The sequence below is a fragment of the Myotis daubentonii genome, chromosome 10, assembly GCF_963259705.1.
Source record: "Myotis daubentonii chromosome 10, mMyoDau2.1, whole genome shotgun sequence".
NCBI lineage: Eukaryota > Metazoa > Chordata > Mammalia > Chiroptera > Vespertilionidae > Myotis > Myotis daubentonii.
The window spans coordinates 51904044-51920953 of NC_081849.1; the positions used below are offsets into that span (position 1 = coordinate 51904044).

Genomic DNA, 16910 nt, shown 5'->3' on the forward strand with positions numbered 1-16910 from the left:
TATGATATTATGAGCTAATCTGTAGTTATTATTACCTAATCAGGATGTTTATAGCTTTGACTTAAGTTTAAATCTTACCATTGTTTATAAATTGTGTGTTGTTAAAATATATTTGGATTTTATATATTTTAAATATATACTTCCAGTATAGATATCGTTAGAACAGATGAGTACTTGTCAGGGAGACTGTTGTGTTTTCTGTGTCATATTAAGTCATTATTCTTTATTCAAATAGAGATAAGAAAGCTTATGATTTTTTAAAGATTCTTATTCAGAATCAAGAACTTTAGTTGTCAATACAGAGTTCTAAAGCTCTCGTTTTACAGAGTATAAATTGATTGTCCTTTTAGAGTAGTGATAAGAGCTTTATTCCATAATATTAATAGTCATAATCAATTCTATGTTGGCCTTGAAAATGATTTTAGGACTCTGTTCTTTAGTGAAGTGTCTAGTAGATGATTGGGATGATGTGGAAAGAGTCTGGTTATTTTTGTCCCTTCAAAAAGAAGGCCCTTTTAAATTTGGCCCCTTACAAGGTGAAGGTCCTCGTCAAGGCTTCTTCCCATCTAGTCTTATCAACATAACTCTCCAGGTCCCCCGCCCCCCACCCCAGTCCATTGCCCCACCATTTCCCATGGTAACTCCACCTTTCCTCATTAAAGGAATTTTTCCTTGATCCCTTCCTGCTTCTTGTTGTAGGCTTCCACAGATGCACTTGGAAACTGCTCCATGATTGCCAGCTCTAGTGGGAGGGGATGGACAAAAATTCTATTGATGGAATGATCATGAAGCATCCACTTCAGTTAGTTTCTCCTGTAGATTAGGCAGGAACTGATTCCTTTACTTGGTTATCTGGGAAGAAAGTAGTATACCTCTCTAAAGCTAACATTAATTTTTTTCTAAGTTAATATAATAAAAAAATATCGAAAGGATAAACATTTAAAAATAAATATATATATATATATATCTGGTTCTAGAAGGAATTTAATAACCCACATTTGGTTATCAGATATTTTGGAAATTCATAGTCTTAAATTCACATGTACTGATCATTTCTTTCAAGTATCTTTCAAGTAGAGATACTGAGCTGCTGTCTTCTTTCACAGTTATTATCTGTATGGCTTACACCTCCCAGCAGTCCTTATGTTAATTATTTTCCAAACTGTTTGTTCTATGATGCTTATTCTCTAGTAGATTCTTCAGGAAGGACTCATAGGAACAATATTCCATGAGTTCTGCATACTTTATGAAGCAAAATCTCAGATAGTCTTTATCAGTAGCTCTTATACTTGAAGATCACTTTAGCTTTATTCAAATGTGTTTGATATAGGCTGTTCTAGATAATTTTCCCTAGATATATGTATGTTCTTTGGATATGCAGTTTTGAGTTATCTTTTTATGATAGTTTTTTGTAATTTACTTTTTATTACTTTGGTCTTCAGGGATTCCTATTAAGCATTCATTGTACTGTCTTATTTATGCTACATACTAATCATTTTAGTTTGAAATATTTTTCCATCACCATTTATCTCCCTTATACTCTCTTCCACTTTCACCAACCTCCCTGAAATCTTTGTTTCACTTTTTTAAATTATACAATTTGTATTATGTTCCATTTTTTATTTTTGATAAGGCATTACCCATTGTGTTTCTTGTAATTTAGTCTTCATTCCTAAAATAAGTTTATCTTTTATTTCTGTATGTTTCCTGAGCTTTGTCATCTCTCTTTTAATCTTTCTTGCCCTCAAACACATCATTTCTGAGTTTTTCTAGTACTGAGGTTTTTCATCACTTCTATCATCTAAAAAAGATTCCTAGCTTGGTTTGAACTGTGAGATTACAATTTTCATATTATATAGACATATCTTCCTGGTATGCTTTTGTTATCCACAGAGACATCATGTATTTCTTTTGCTCTTTTATAATATAACTAGAGGCCCAGTGCACAAAATTCATGCATGGGAGGCAGGTGTCCCTAAGCCCGTGTGCACCCTCTCCAATCTGGGACCCCAGGACTGCTGGCTCCTAACTGCTTGCCTGCCTGCCTGATTGCCCCTAACCACTTCTACCTGCCAGCCCGATCGCCCCCAACTTCCCTCCCCTGCTGGCCTGTTTGCCCACAACTGCCCTCCCCTGCTGGCCATCTTATGGCGGCCATCTTGTGACTGTGTCACACGTGACGCTACCTAAGCTTTCATTATATAGGATAATGTGGGATTAACTTGCTGTTCTTTCCTGTTACTCACTTTTTAAGTGAAATGAATTTTTCTATACTTTTAGGAGGGAAGGAGCATTCAGGATACCTTTTCTAACTTCAGAGCTCCAGTCCTCCCACTTATGTTGTTTTTGTAAAATGATGTGTTTTTTTTTAAAAAAAATCTCTTGCTTCTGTGATCAACCTCCTTGATTCCCTTCCCCAACTTTATCTCAACTATCTCTTTTCTTTGCTTTTATTACCCTTGTTCTGTTTAGTTTGGATTCAACTCCCAGTAATTTCTCCTCAGCATTGGACTCTGTGTTGCTAGCAGCTTTTGTTTGTGAGATTTGAGACTAGCCATATTGTTACTTCTGACTTTATTCAGGTGGGGTCCTCTTGTACTCACTTGAAAATTGGATCCTGTTGAACCCCCTACCAATTTTGACTACTATTCTCAGAATCCCCCTTTACATTTACTCATTACTGATCATGTTCTTTTTGTTCTTGGGACTATCAGAGCCTCTCACTAATTTTTGATGCTTTGTCCCTACTCACTTATATTTGACGTTTTGCGGGGCTACTTTATGACATTGATATGTTGTAGATACTGATCTTGAGTCTTTGGTTTGGCTGTCCTCATTGCTCTGTCTGTCTTTATGGGGAAATTTAAAATCTTTTCTGTTACCATCTTTCTCACTTTCAGAATATTTTGACAAAACTTTTATATAAGGAACTATCTCAAATATTGACTTACTGTTCTACTTAATGGACAAACAATGCTTTGTATATTAGAAACTTGCCATGATGTAAAAATAAAAACTAAGAGACAGGTTAGTATTATGAAGTGAAACTGCTACTAGAGACAAATACAGAGAGGTATGTGTGTGTGTGTGTTCATGAATTTCTGTATGTGGACATATATCCCAAATAAAAGCAGCTGAAATTTTTAGTAGTATCCTCTACTAGAAGATGTTTTTCTAAATATAACTTTCTTCCTTAATTCTCATTAAAAGATAAACTTTGAGGGGAAAATGCCTATTATAATCACAATGCTGGGAAAATTATTTCCTACTTTCCTACTTTTGCCCTGGCTGGGTGATTCAGTTGGTTGGGTGTCCTCCCATGCACCGAAGGGTTGTGGGTTTGATTCCTTGTCAGAGTACATACCCAGGTTGCAGGTTCAATTCCTGGTTGGGTGTGTATGGAAGGTAACTGATTAATATTTCTCTCTCACATCAATGTCTGTCTGTGTCTGTTTCTTCCTCTCTCTCTCTCTCTCTCTCTCTCTCTCTCTCTCTCTCTCTCTCTCTCATCAATGAAAACATTGCCTCCGGTGAAGATTAAAAAGAAATCAAGAACTATCATCGGTAATATTGTCATGCTGTGGTGTAGATCCTGCTTATTCTGTAGCCTTTTTTGTTTGTTTTTCTTTTTAAATTGGGATATAATAGTGAATCAATATCATTTTTTTTAAATATATTTTATTGATTTTTTACAGACAGAAAGGGAGAGAGATAGAGAGTCAGAAACATCGATGAGAGAGAAACATCGATCAGCTGCCTCCTGCACATCTCCTACTGGGGATGTGCCCGCAACTCAGGTACATGCCCTTGACCGGAATCGAACCTGGGACCTTTCAGTCCGCAGGCCGACGCTCTATCCACTGAGCCAAACCGGTTTCGGCGTGAATCAATATCATTTTGGTAAAAATATCTCCCAGCCGTGAAAGAAAATTTTGTGAAATATTTTATCTTCTGATTAAGGAATATTTGTTTTCCTTTCACTTATAATATTGCCTCAATCTTTGATCCTCCTGTTTTGATCGTTTTTAGTTTCTAATACTCTGTGATTGTTTCTTCAGCATTGAGCCCTTTATTCCTAATGGATTTTAGATGTTTGGAATCTCTATTAATGAATTAATTGGAAGTTCATAAAGTTTATGGAAACTTCTAATTATAGCTTTGCCAGGGTTCCTTTTAAAGTACTACCATTTTGCAACCAGAAAAAAAATGAACTTAAAAATCTTAAGCTTCTCATCTGCCATATGTGTAATTTCTTTGTAGATGGATTTCAAATGTCAGAGCACCATTTTAATTTGTTGTGCTTGTCACCAGGCTTCATAGCCATTTTAGTGAAGTTAGCTTTACAACCTTTATCCAAAAATATACTCTTGGGTTTTCTTTGAAAATAGGCTAAAGGTCTTCCTCCAAATGTCTTATTTCAACTTATGTGTCATTTGACACAGATTTAATTGAGTGAGCTGTACCTAAAGAATCTTTCTTAAATGCCTGCTTGACTGCATTTTTTTAATTGTTTTTCTTAACAGACCTCAAGTTACAGGCTGTGTCAGGCCTCATTTGGTCAAAAGCATGTTTGTTTCTCTTGTCAGCTTCTTGATTGGTTTCTTTCCAGATTTCTGTAGGGCAGCCATATGGTCATTTCTGCATGTTTTCTAGATTGCTGCTGTGGCAGGATTCCAGGTCTGGTTGATTAGTGTTTCACAATCTACTCACACTGAGATGGCTTTAGTTTTTGCCCTTTATTTAGTTTTATTTTAGATAGCATATTCCTATCTGGTGTCCTTCCTGTCTCTTATCTGAAGTTCATTTGATTTTGATGATTTTATTTTACGTGACCCATGTATTTTGACTAGCTTTTCATCTTCCTATTGTATAGATAATAATTATTGACATAATTAATCCTATATGTCAAGGAAGAAAGACCCATAAAGGCTATTGGTGAAGTCCTATACTATGCTAATTTTGGAAAGCTGAATCTAGTAATAATTCTACTAGATGATCAATATTAATGTATTTCAGACTGGCTAAGAGGTATATGTCTCCTTTCTACAATTTTTCTTAGTTGTACAGTCCTTAAAATTTTTTTTTGAAATTTATTTTAATAGTGATGTTAAAAACAAAAATTATTCATAACATTTTTAAAGAATAGTAAGGCAGACTTTATTCAGGGGAACTATCATGATAGGGACCATTACAATGAGGTTTTGCAGTCGGGGAGAGAAATTCAGCTCAAACTGTGAATACAACATGGAAGTTGGGAAATAATATCTAAGGAGCAGAGAGTGTATCTGGGGGGGGGGGGGTCAGTGGATGGAAAATTACTAAGAGGAAAGAAACATTGGGATAAAGGAGGATTCTGTCTAGAGAGACTTAACAGGATTGTTTCTGAAGGCAAGCCAGGGGATGATGAAGGAAGAAGAACCTAATCAGAGATGAAGGGTAATCATATATTGAGGGTGGGGATTTTGGTCAAGCTGAGTAAGATTCTTGCCAAAATTGGACAATGCAGAGATAAACAGGGACATTCAAAAGTGGGAGCTTACTGTAGTTGAGAAGAGCTCAGAGGTACCTACCCAAAGTTTGGTCAAGGAGAGACTCTGTCAATGATACTATAGCTTTCAAGGAAGTAGCTCTCATTCCAGAAATACTGAGGCAAATTCTTGATCCCTGCTAGATTAGGAACTGTATCATTTCAGGGTATTTTGAAGTTGAAAAGCAACTTAATGTCTTATGTTCAGTCTCTGCTCAATGAATTTTTATTTTGATGATGAAGGTTGAAATTATGTGAATGAGTTAACTTATATGTCATGACTAACCCATTGCTTTTCTGTTAAAGATAAGGTTGTTAATAAATTATCTATAACATAATATTTTCAGATGGGCTAAAATTTTTAAACCAAATTAATTATTAAAATAAAAAATTTACTTTGCTCATATATTCAACTTAATTTTGCTCTGGCACTTTCATTTTATAAAGGAACCTACTTAATATATTTTTTCAGACATTTTTCAGGAAGTAAATTAATTGCAGTTATCTTTTATTTGGATGCAAAATGCCCTGTTTGGGTGGGAGGGTCTCTTTCTAAAAGTGGCTATATTGAATTTTGTCTTTGTTACCTCATTTTTCTAGTGTTCCTAACCCATCTGCCTAGAGTGCTCTCTATTTAGGTTTGAAGGTCCGTAGTGTCGTGGCTGGCACTGATTTTAGAATGGGACCTTTTGAAGACGATAATAATTAGATGTTTGAATTTATTAGATCCTAGAAGTTTAGCCACTAGTTGCAGTAGCATTTTCTTGGGAGTATAGTCAAACTTGCAGTGCCTCTAAATGGAGTAGGTTATTCTCAGAAAGGGATTTATTTTTGAGCACCTACAATTTTAGAGGATCTAATTCCAATCCTCAGACATCAGTTCTAAAGCTTTTAGTAGTAGCATTAGAGTCACCTGAAATGCTTATTAACAACTAGTGGTCTGGTGCATGAAACTTGTGCATGGAGGGGGAGGTTCCCTCAGCCAAGCCTGCAACCTCTCCAACTGGGGACCCCTTGGGAGATGTCTGACTGGGGGTTTAGTCGGACATCCTTCTCGCAATCTGGGACCGCTGGCTCCTAACCGCTTACCTGCCTGCCTGCCTGCCTGCCTGATCACTCCTAACTTCTCTCCCCTGCCAGCCTAATCTTGCTCCCAACTGCCCTCCCCTGCAGACCCAATCTCTCCCCTAACTGCCTTTCTCTGCCAGCCAATTTGGTTCTGATTGGTTGGTTTCTATGCCAGTCAGCGTCAAAAGCTCCACCTCCTAGGCAGCCATTGGCTTCTCACAGTTGACCCAGACTTGGTTCTGATTGGTCAGTTTCTATGCCAGTCAGCATCTCTGGGCCTATCAGCGGGGCCTGATCAGAAAGGCAGGGCTGATCAGCAGCCCTGGTGGAGGCCTGGAGAGAAATGGAGGTGTGGCTGTTAAAGAGGCCAGGAGTTAAAGAGAGAGGCAAGTGCTGAGCAACAGCTGCCACAGAGGCTACAGGTCAGACCCTGCTTCTCTCTTTAAACCTCTCTCTGGGCCTGATTCGCAGCCCCCTCAGCAGTCAGTGCTGGGTCACGGTGCTTGCAGCAGTAGCAGTCAGTGCTGGGTCACCACGGCAACCCAGCACTGACTGCATGACTGACTTTCGATTGGTTGAGCCTCCTGGTGTTGTGGATGTGATGGACCCAGGGTTTTTGTATATTAGGATGTGTTTTTTTGGTCCCACCACCAAAGAGTTAACAAACATTTCACACTTTGAAAAACATTGCTTTTAGACTTCATTGATTCCCAAATCTGGTGATGCACCTGAATTAATCTAGTTTGGTCTAAAAAATATGTTGCTACCTGGTTCCACACTATAACTACTTAATTAGAATCTCTGGGAATGTAGCTCATTAACTTGCATTTTTAACAAGGTACCTGGTGACCACATCTCAGGATCTCATCCTTGAGATCTATTGCTTAGACCATCTGTGAGTTGCGTGAGGGCCTTGTGCCTTTATGTTCGAGGATCTCCCAAGATCTAATTTCTCAGTGAATTATTAAAAATCTGTTTCTATTACTTCTCAGACATGCCCAGTTGTTAACATTATAAATGGCTAAAAAGTATTGCCATTTTTTTCAAAATTCTTCTAAATCAATACTAAGTAATTTAAGACATTCACACACGTATGCATTTATGTTTGCATTATGGATTTTAATGACTGTTTTCATTTTGGAGATTAACAAAGTTAGGTTAAACATGATTTTGCTATGTTAACTGTTAAAGAATAAAAAGATGATACACACTTTAGGAGCTTAAATTCAAAACAAAATATTACATATGTGTGTTTTGATACTATTGGCTAACATTGTTAATGTGATGTTTTTATAGTCAAACTAGTTTTTTAATATGAGTTCTGTGTAGTAAAGTACTGGAAAATTTGGTATTAGTGCTTAGTTATCTTAAGCATTTTACTGAATCGTATGGCTTTACAGTCATAATCAGTGATGGATTTTGAATAAAGTAAGAACCAGTTCATTCTTGGTGGTGGTGTTGTAATGGCTAAGTTTCATGCAGTGTAGTCCTTAAATAATAGTTGCTTAAGGCCCTCCCCTGCCAGCCTGATCTTGCCCCCAACTGCCCTTCCCTGCCAGCCTGATCACGCCTAACTGTCTCTGCCTGCCTGCCTGATCGCCCCTAACTGCCCTCCCCTGCTGGTCTGATCTCACCCCCAACTGCCCTCCCCTGCTGGCCTGGTTGCCGCTTAAACAATAGTTGTAGGAGCAATAGCTCTTTTTTCAAAAGGTTTAGATAAATTATTATTTAAATGCTTTCTTTAAGTTTAAATGTGCCTTGCTTATATAAGCAATGTTAATGGAAAGCTTTGGCTAATAATCATTAATTGAGAGCTAACCCAGACAACTGACCTTTTTTATTTGCTTTTGCAAACTAAATTAGCTATTTCATCCTTATGAACATAGGATGAACAGATTGGAGTGCATAAAAGTCCAAGAAAAGAATGTGAGCACTTATTATGTGTGTTGGTTTACACTCTGTGTGGATACATTATGGTACTCACAAATATTGTATCCTCTTTACCAGTTTTTAAGTTTTGTTTGGAAGGTGTGGTAGCTTGTTTCATATTACTTTGTAGCTAACGTTCTTAAAATTTCCAACTTTCAATAACACTCTTTTAATTGCATAAATTTTATTGAATTTTGTTAATTTTCCATTACAGATTAGCTTCTTACAGAGATCAGATTTCCAACCTTACTAACTTAGTCATCTTCAGACATTGCCATTAAAGTAAAATGGCTGTTGGGAACAAATTAATTTAACAACGTATTACATTGTTCTGGCAGTTAGATATTAAGCACTTATTGTCTGTTTACAACAAGGCTTGGTTTGATACTCATACTCAGACTTAACTAACACAGCTTCTTGTTTTTAAATCTCTTTTACTATTATTACTTTGAAGTTGAATTTCCAATTGGCTGTTAGAGAGCAAGAATTATTTTGGATAATTCTCAGTTTGTCCCCCAGAGGAGCCCCAGGCCTATCAACTGCTGCTGCCATGTGGCTTTTTTTCAGGGAATGGAATAGGGAGGGAAAGCACAACCTGTAGATGAGTGTAACAAGGAAGCCTTTTTACACACTGCAGCTATGAACAGTCATTTTCTGCTCCTAACAATGATGATCATACTGGAAATAAATGCAACTTTTCAAACTGTCATTTCCTATTGCTGAATTTAGTTATTCTGTATTTTACCCTCATTTAAGAGATGTTAACAACAGGACTGCTAAGTGGCATAACAAGACTACTATTCTTACTATCTGTTGCCTAATTTTGCCTTGTTTGCCTTCCCATCCTTCATTGATGTACATGTGCCATACATACTGCTGTATATTACAGTTTAATTATATATATGTATATCCCCCAACCATAATGTAAACTCCTTGAGAGGAGTCTAAAATTTATTTTGTAATTCCCCTTGGTACATGAAACAGTGCTTTGCATATAGTAGACATTCAGCGAGTTTTATATAGTAGTAATGTTTGAGTTTCGCCACTTATGAAGGTATTATTTTCCTGTTGCCTGGTTAGCTTAAGTAATGACAATAACTTATTTATTTTATTGATTTTATTTCATACTTTACATATATAATTAAATATTTATTTTAACAATTTTGTTTATTTAAGCCCTTATAAATTAATTCAAAGATTGTTTGACTATACTAATATATGTTTCTAGTTGATAAGGTGTTCTCTTGTTTGATCTGCTTGAATTGAGGTGATTATGTAATAACTAGAAGCCCAGTGCATGAATTCGTGCATGGGTGGGGTCCCTTGGCCTGGCCGGCAATCCGGATGACACGCATGTCAAAGGTGACCCGTGAACTCATTTTTTTGGTTGATTTTTCTTTGTTAAATGGCACTTAAATATATAAAACAAATATAAAAAATGTAAGTCTTTGTTTTACTATGGTTGCAAATATCAAAAAATTTCTATATGTGACATGGCGCCAGAGTTAAGTTAGGGTTTTTCAAAATGCTGGCACGTGGAGCTCAAAAGGTTCGCCATCACTGCATAGGGGCTGGCTGGCCAGGGGGAGGGATCGCGGGAGGTTGGCTGTAGGAGCGCACTAACCACTAGGGGGCAGCTGCTGTGTTGAGGGTCTGCGCCTTGGTTGTCAGTGCGCATCATAGCTACCAGCCAGTTGTCCAGTCATCCAGTTGTAATGGTCACTTAGACTTTTATATATAGATACAGATAGATATAGATATAGATATAGATATAGATATAGATATAGATATAGATATAGATATAGATATATAGATATATAGATATATAGATATATAGATATATAGATATATAGATATATAGATACATAGATATATAGATATATAGATATATAGATATAGATAGTAGAGAAATACTATGATCACTCAATTCAAAACTAAATACATATTTTGATTATGAAATAAAAAATTTGTATTGAGTATATAAATAATGCAAAATCAGTTGATTTTCCTTATTGCACTAAAATATAACACCTGAATTGGTAGGTGATATATTGGTAGGTGCTACAAATTAAATAAATAAAAATTTGGAAGCATCAAGGCTTAGATGTTGAGGCAGTTAAAAACTAACTCATTGCCATGATAGTTTGGGTAATAGGAACAAATTATCTTGTTGATATAGAATTGAAAATGAGAGACTAGGTATACCAGGCAAGTTATAATAAAAAAGAAAGCCAAAGGCGGTCATAATGTTTAATCTGACAGAGTTTAAAAGTAAAAACTAAATGTAACATTAAAATGGTGAAGTATAAGCCATTAATAATGATGTCATAAGTTAATATGAAGCAAATTATACAGAATTAAAATATAAATGATAAAAATTGCAAAGAATAAAGGAAATTGTTAGATCTCAATAGTAGTTTAGAAACTTAGAGTACTTTTCTAGATCTGTGACAGATCAAGCTGATAATTATATTATTCCCGTATTCTGTATTTTTATTTTAGTTCATGTACAAGACAAAGAACTACATGTTCTGAAAAAAGAAAGTATATCTTCTCCATGACTCATGAAATGTTTATGAAAGTTTATCATGTTTTTGGTCACAAAGAAAATTTGCAGGTAATTCCAAAGAGTAGAAATATGTCATCCCAGATTCTCCACCTATGGTGATATAAAATTTGAGCTAAGTAATAAAGATAGGGAGGAAATTTGGTAATTTTCAGATCTTTTCTGCCATTCTTGGGTCAAAGAAGAAGTCAAAACTGCAATTGTAGGATATATAAAAGTACGATAACATCAGAGTATACTGCATTTTCTTTAGAATTATGGTTTTAGGAAGATAAAGGACAGCATTAGGTAACAATGCTTCTTGACCCTCTGTAATGTGCAAGACATTTTGTTTGATGTGAGATATAACTCAGAATAAGACTGTGAGCCTTGGAGTTTGCGATCCACTGGATTTTATTATAGAATGCACATTAGAATAAATTATTTGGGATGTATATATGAAAAATCTTCTATAGTTTAGTTGAGTATAATCATTTTAATTTCCAAGAGAGCTACCTATGGTACCCATATGGAGAGGAGAAGAAGTAGATTATTATAGTGTTTGGATTGAACTGTGTACTAGTATAATGTCTGGAGAGCTTGATTCCTTTTTACCTCTGTCACCTGGTAGCAGTTCTGTTTCATTGGATAATTCAGTTTTATCCCTCTGGGCTTCAACTTATTTATCCATAAATGAGGAAGTTGAATTATAGTTTCATTATACATGCTATTTTTATGGAGCTGTAATAAATTCATTAAGTATTGAGCATCAACATTTTTTCAGTTTGTAAGGATTAAACTTATGCTCTGGTGGAGGAGAGAGTTACACTTCGGGTTCCATGCAAGCAGAGGAGGGTGCAAATACTAGTATCTTTAGTAAGAGTTGGTCAAGTGAACAGGGTGAGGAAATAATAGACTGTATAGAGCAGAGGTTCTCAACCTATGGGCCGCGACCCCTTCGGCGGCCAAACGACCCTTTCACAGGGGTCGCCTAAGACCATCCTGCATATCATTGACATTATGATTCATAACAGTAGCAAAATTACAGTTATGAAGTAGCAACGAAAATAATTTTATGGTTAGGGTCACAACATGAGGAACTGTATTTAAAGGGCCAGAAGGTTGAGAACCACTGGTATAGAGACAGCGAGGAAGTGTTTTACATTTGGGAAGCTGCAGTTAGTTTGTGTGGCACTTAGTAGTTAGCATGGGTGTATGGAGGAGTAGCAAGACATTAAACATTGAGGTACATGGGAGCCATATTGTGAAAAATACATGCTTTAAGTTAAAGAATGAATAACCATGGAAATGTTTTTATAGCATTGGAAGGAGGTGGCACTATAACAGTTAGTTGAAATGGATGCAGTCAGCAGTTAGGAAAGTGGCAGTCCAGATGAGCCAGTATGGAAACATAAAGTAAGGGCAGAGAGATGACGTGTAGATTGTAGAATAGGTCCTTTAAAATGCATGGCTTCATAAGGTCTGTGACAGCCCTTCAAGTGTACGTAACATATAGTATGTGAATGCATTTTTCTTTGGAGAGGGTCTATAAATTTCATCAGATCATATAATTGGGCTATTAGGATAAACATATATTGTCGAGAAAATTGATAGGATGACATTCCACAGACTGTGATATTTAAATAATTTTACTTTAATATTAGTGACTAATCTAATTTCTTTTTCACTTTTTATAGTGGACAGGCCAAAATCTCAGCAAGTTCGAACCTCTAGTACAATAAGGCGAACCTCTTCTTTGGATACAATAACAGGACCTTATCTCACAGGACAGTGGCCACGGGATCCTCATATTCATTACCCTTCATGTATGAAAGATAAAGCTACTCAGGTAAAATAAGCAAATCAAAACCAGTTTTACTACTCTGCAGTTATTCTGTTTTGATCACAGTAAAGAAAATGTAATTTAATGAAATATTCCCAAATTTGAAATAATAGTACATTCAACCAAAGGAGAAAGCCATTTCTTTTAATAAACTTTAGACTAATTGTTTCTTGTCATCTGGGTTTTTAAAATTTTAAAATTCTGTAATATTTTAAATATATTAAATATATGACAATTTTTAGACTTACAGTTTTAAGAATTGCTTTCCAAGAGAAATTAATATAATGATTAGTAACTATATTATAAAATGTAATTTTTGAAATTATTTCAATATTGGAAAAATTTATAGAGTATTAACACATGGCTAAGAAAATTTATGTTAAAGGTATTTTGGGTGTTTTTTCTGATTAAAGAATGACGCATTTAAATGTGAGAGAATTCAAAGGAATGAGAACATTTTCGGCTTTGTAGCTTAGGAAAATAGAAGGATTAGAATTTCATGTCTGAAGAATGAGGGAAGAGAAAAAAGGGGGGTGGGGAATTTTGGACATGATCTATGAGGATCTTCTCAATTTTTCTAATTTTCCCAGACAAGCTTGAAACCATGAAATTAGCTTCTTTATCATCCATCCTATCAATTCTGCCTTTGTAATATTTCATGCCACCCCCAGTCTTTTGCTTTTCATTCTTAGTTTTGTGAGCAAAAGGATCAGTTTGATATGGTAGGCAGTAGGATTCTCAAGTGGAAATAACTAGCAAAATTTAGAGATGTGAGCCTGGACACTTAGAGGTAGACACAGATAATTCAAAACCATCTTTCTGGAGGAGTTGGGTTCACAAGTGTCATGATGTGTAAATGTAGAGTGTAAAGAAATTGGGTCAAAGGACCGAGGACTTTGTTTTTGGAAATGCACACAAGGGAAAGGGAGAAAACTAATGTATTCACCTGGAAGCAATAAGAGAAGGGAGTTAACATTTACCGACTAAGTACCATGTGTTATGTGTTTTATGTCCTGTGTTTCATTAAATTCTCACAATAACATTGTAAGACTACACAGATGGAGAAGCAGAAACTCAGAAGTTAAGTGACTTACTATCATAAAGCTAGAAAGTGTTGGAACCAGGTTTTTAAGACACGTTAATTTGTCAACCAAACTGAGCTCCAATTTTATCTGCTAGTAGGATAAATGGAATAATGTGCATGCGTGTGCTTATCACCTAGTAGAATAACTGGCACTGTATTTAGAAATAGTGGGTGTTGCCCTAGCTGGTTTGGCTCAGTTGATAGAGAGTCGGCCTTTGGACTGAGGGGTCCCGAGTTCAACATGCCCAGGTTGCAGGCTCAGGCTTGATCTGCAGTGAGGGGTGTGGAGAAGGTAGCCAATCGGTGATTCTCTGTCATCATTGATGTTTGTATCTCTTTCCTCTCCCTTCCTTTCTGAAATCAATAAAAAATATACATATATATTTAAAAATAGTGGGTATTCTTTTTAGATTTAAAAAACCCTACCATTTATTGAATATGATGTTTGTATCTCTTTCCTCTCCCCTCCTTTCTGAAATCAATAAAATATATATATATATATATATATATATATATATATATATATATATATATATATATATATATATTTAAAAATAGTGGGTATTCTTTTTAGATTTAAAAAACCCTACCATTTATTGAATATGCTTTATGCTGATACTATCCAGAAACATTTTCACAAAATGAATAACATAATTTATTCATATTTCTTCTCTGAGAAAGAAGAGGAATCAGAGAAAGAGCAAAAGCTAAGAGAACAGAAATAGTCTAGCCTTAGAAGCCAACGGGAATGCTGTTCTAAAAAAGGAAAATTTTTAACAGTATCAGGTGCTAAAGAGAGGTCTTATAGAATAAGGACTAGATTTAGGGATTAAGGGCATATTGTTTTGGAGTGTATAATATTGATAAGAGGGTAGAAGAGGAAGCGCAGATATTTGGGAGTTAAGAAGAGAGTGATGTGGAGATAGTGTGAAAGGGTGCTGGGTAGGTTTAAACCTCTCTGTTTTTGTGTGGTGGAGTTAATGTAACCAAACTCATGATAATGTTATATGACTAAATATGATGTTTAAAAGTGAATATGGCAATACACATGTGAGGTTATTAGTGGCAGATATAGACAGGCCCAGTTGTAACATTTGCAGGGTATGGAGCAAATATAAATGAAGACCCATATACCAAAGATGTTTAACTTAAACTAACAAACTATTACATAAAATATATTTATCCTTCTAAGTTGACAAATAAAATTTCCTATGGATCTTGACATTCAGGTTTGAGCTAAGATTTCCTAGGTTCCTCAGAGTTACATGCCAGAATGTATCTACAAGGGCCAAGCCCACTTCACCTTCTGAGCTTAAAACCCAAATCCCTGTTTATCCTGCACACCATTCTGTACCCTGAGGGTTGGTTTTACATATGTGTCCTCACATTCATTTTTATCTACACTCTCTCAGGAAGTGAGGCCAGGGAATAGATCCTTGCAGACCTTGGAAGCCAGGCTTGCTGCTGTTTGGGCAAGGAATTCCTAGGTCTGGATTACCCAGAGCATAGTCTGTGGCAGAGGTATGGGTTCATGGTGAACAGATCTCCTTGGTCCCAAGGTCTCTTCACCCTGTGGGTAGGGGCGTAGCTTGGAGAGAGCCAGTGCTGTTCCCCTAAAGTTGGGGTCCAGGTTAGGGGCTTTTCTTACCTGGTTCTGCATGTAGGTCATTTGAGAAATTGAAAGGAAGGCAAAATATAGGCCTCATTTTACAGGTGAGATACCGAAGCTTAGCGAAGTTAAGTAATTTGTACATGTTTATATATCTAATAAATAGGAAGAGATTTGAACCCAGATTTGGTTGCTTTACAAATCTTTTTTTCTTCAGTTCACCACTGCCTCTTGAAGTAACCACTGAAGTATACAGCATTTAGCCTCATGCTTGCCTAACAAGCATACAAAATAGTTTTGGCCCCAAGTGTATATTAATTTAATGGAAGAGATAAGAGATAAACATGAGATGGTTTTTATTGTTATATTCATCCCTCCTGGATTCACTCTTGAATTCTTGGGACGGGAAGTAGAAGTTTTTGTTTATTTAGCAGGAATTAGTGGAGGGCAGGTGGTACAGTCAACTTGCTTCAGATATTATTAAACATCTGGGCTCGCTGATATTTTCTTCCTGTAATATTTCAGTATTTCAACTACCTTAATTATTGAGGGTTAGAAATAAAATTCTTTATGTTTAATATATTTATACTTAGGGCCTTTAAAAAAGAAGTAGCATAGTGTCTTTAAAAAGACTGTGGACTGGGGGAAGGTCAGTTGGGGGAAAAAAACGAGACATATGTACTACTATCTGTAATACTTTAAACAATAAAATTAAATTTAAAAAAAAAAAAGACTGTGGACTTTGGAGACAGATCCTGTGTTCAAACCAAGGCCCAATGTAAGGGAACTTTCTGGGATGATGGAAATGGATATCTTGATAGTCGTTGGTTACATGGGTGAATGCATTTATTAAAATTTAGATCTAAGTGTATACGTGTTCATTTTATTATATATTAACTAAAAATATAGAACAAATATTGAACTCTCATAAGATGTTTAGGGATGAAGTATATTGCTGTCTGCAATTAACTTAGAAATGAATAAAAAGTAAGTTCAGTTGATGGATAGATAAGTGATAAAGGAAATATAGCAAGGATTTGACTATAGAATATAAGATGTTGGCTTTATGAGTACTCACTAAGCAGTTTTTTCAGCTGTTGTGTGTGTTTGACTTTTTACAAATAAAATGGTGGGGGGAAAAGTCATGGTCCACTGAGTCATTCACACAATGGAATATTGTTCATTCATAAAAAGAATAAAATCCTGTTATTTGTGATAACATGTGTGGACCTTGAAGGCATGATGCTAACTGAAATAATTCAGACAAAGAAAGATAAATACCATGTAATCTCACTTATACATTTA

The 16910-nt window shown here is 35.8% G+C and overlaps 1 protein-coding gene across 2 annotated transcripts in view; it reads left to right on the top strand.

The window, feature by feature from the left end:
• Positions 1-16910, top strand: part of GLCCI1 (glucocorticoid induced 1) — an 82743-nt gene that overhangs the window by 19411 nt on the left and 46422 nt on the right. For both annotated transcript variants that reach the window (XM_059712401.1, XM_059712400.1), the window contains exon 2: positions 12767-12918. In XM_059712401.1, coding sequence (XP_059568384.1) covers positions 12767-12918 — 152 coding nt within the window. The remainder of the gene's footprint in view (positions 1-12766; positions 12919-16910) is intronic.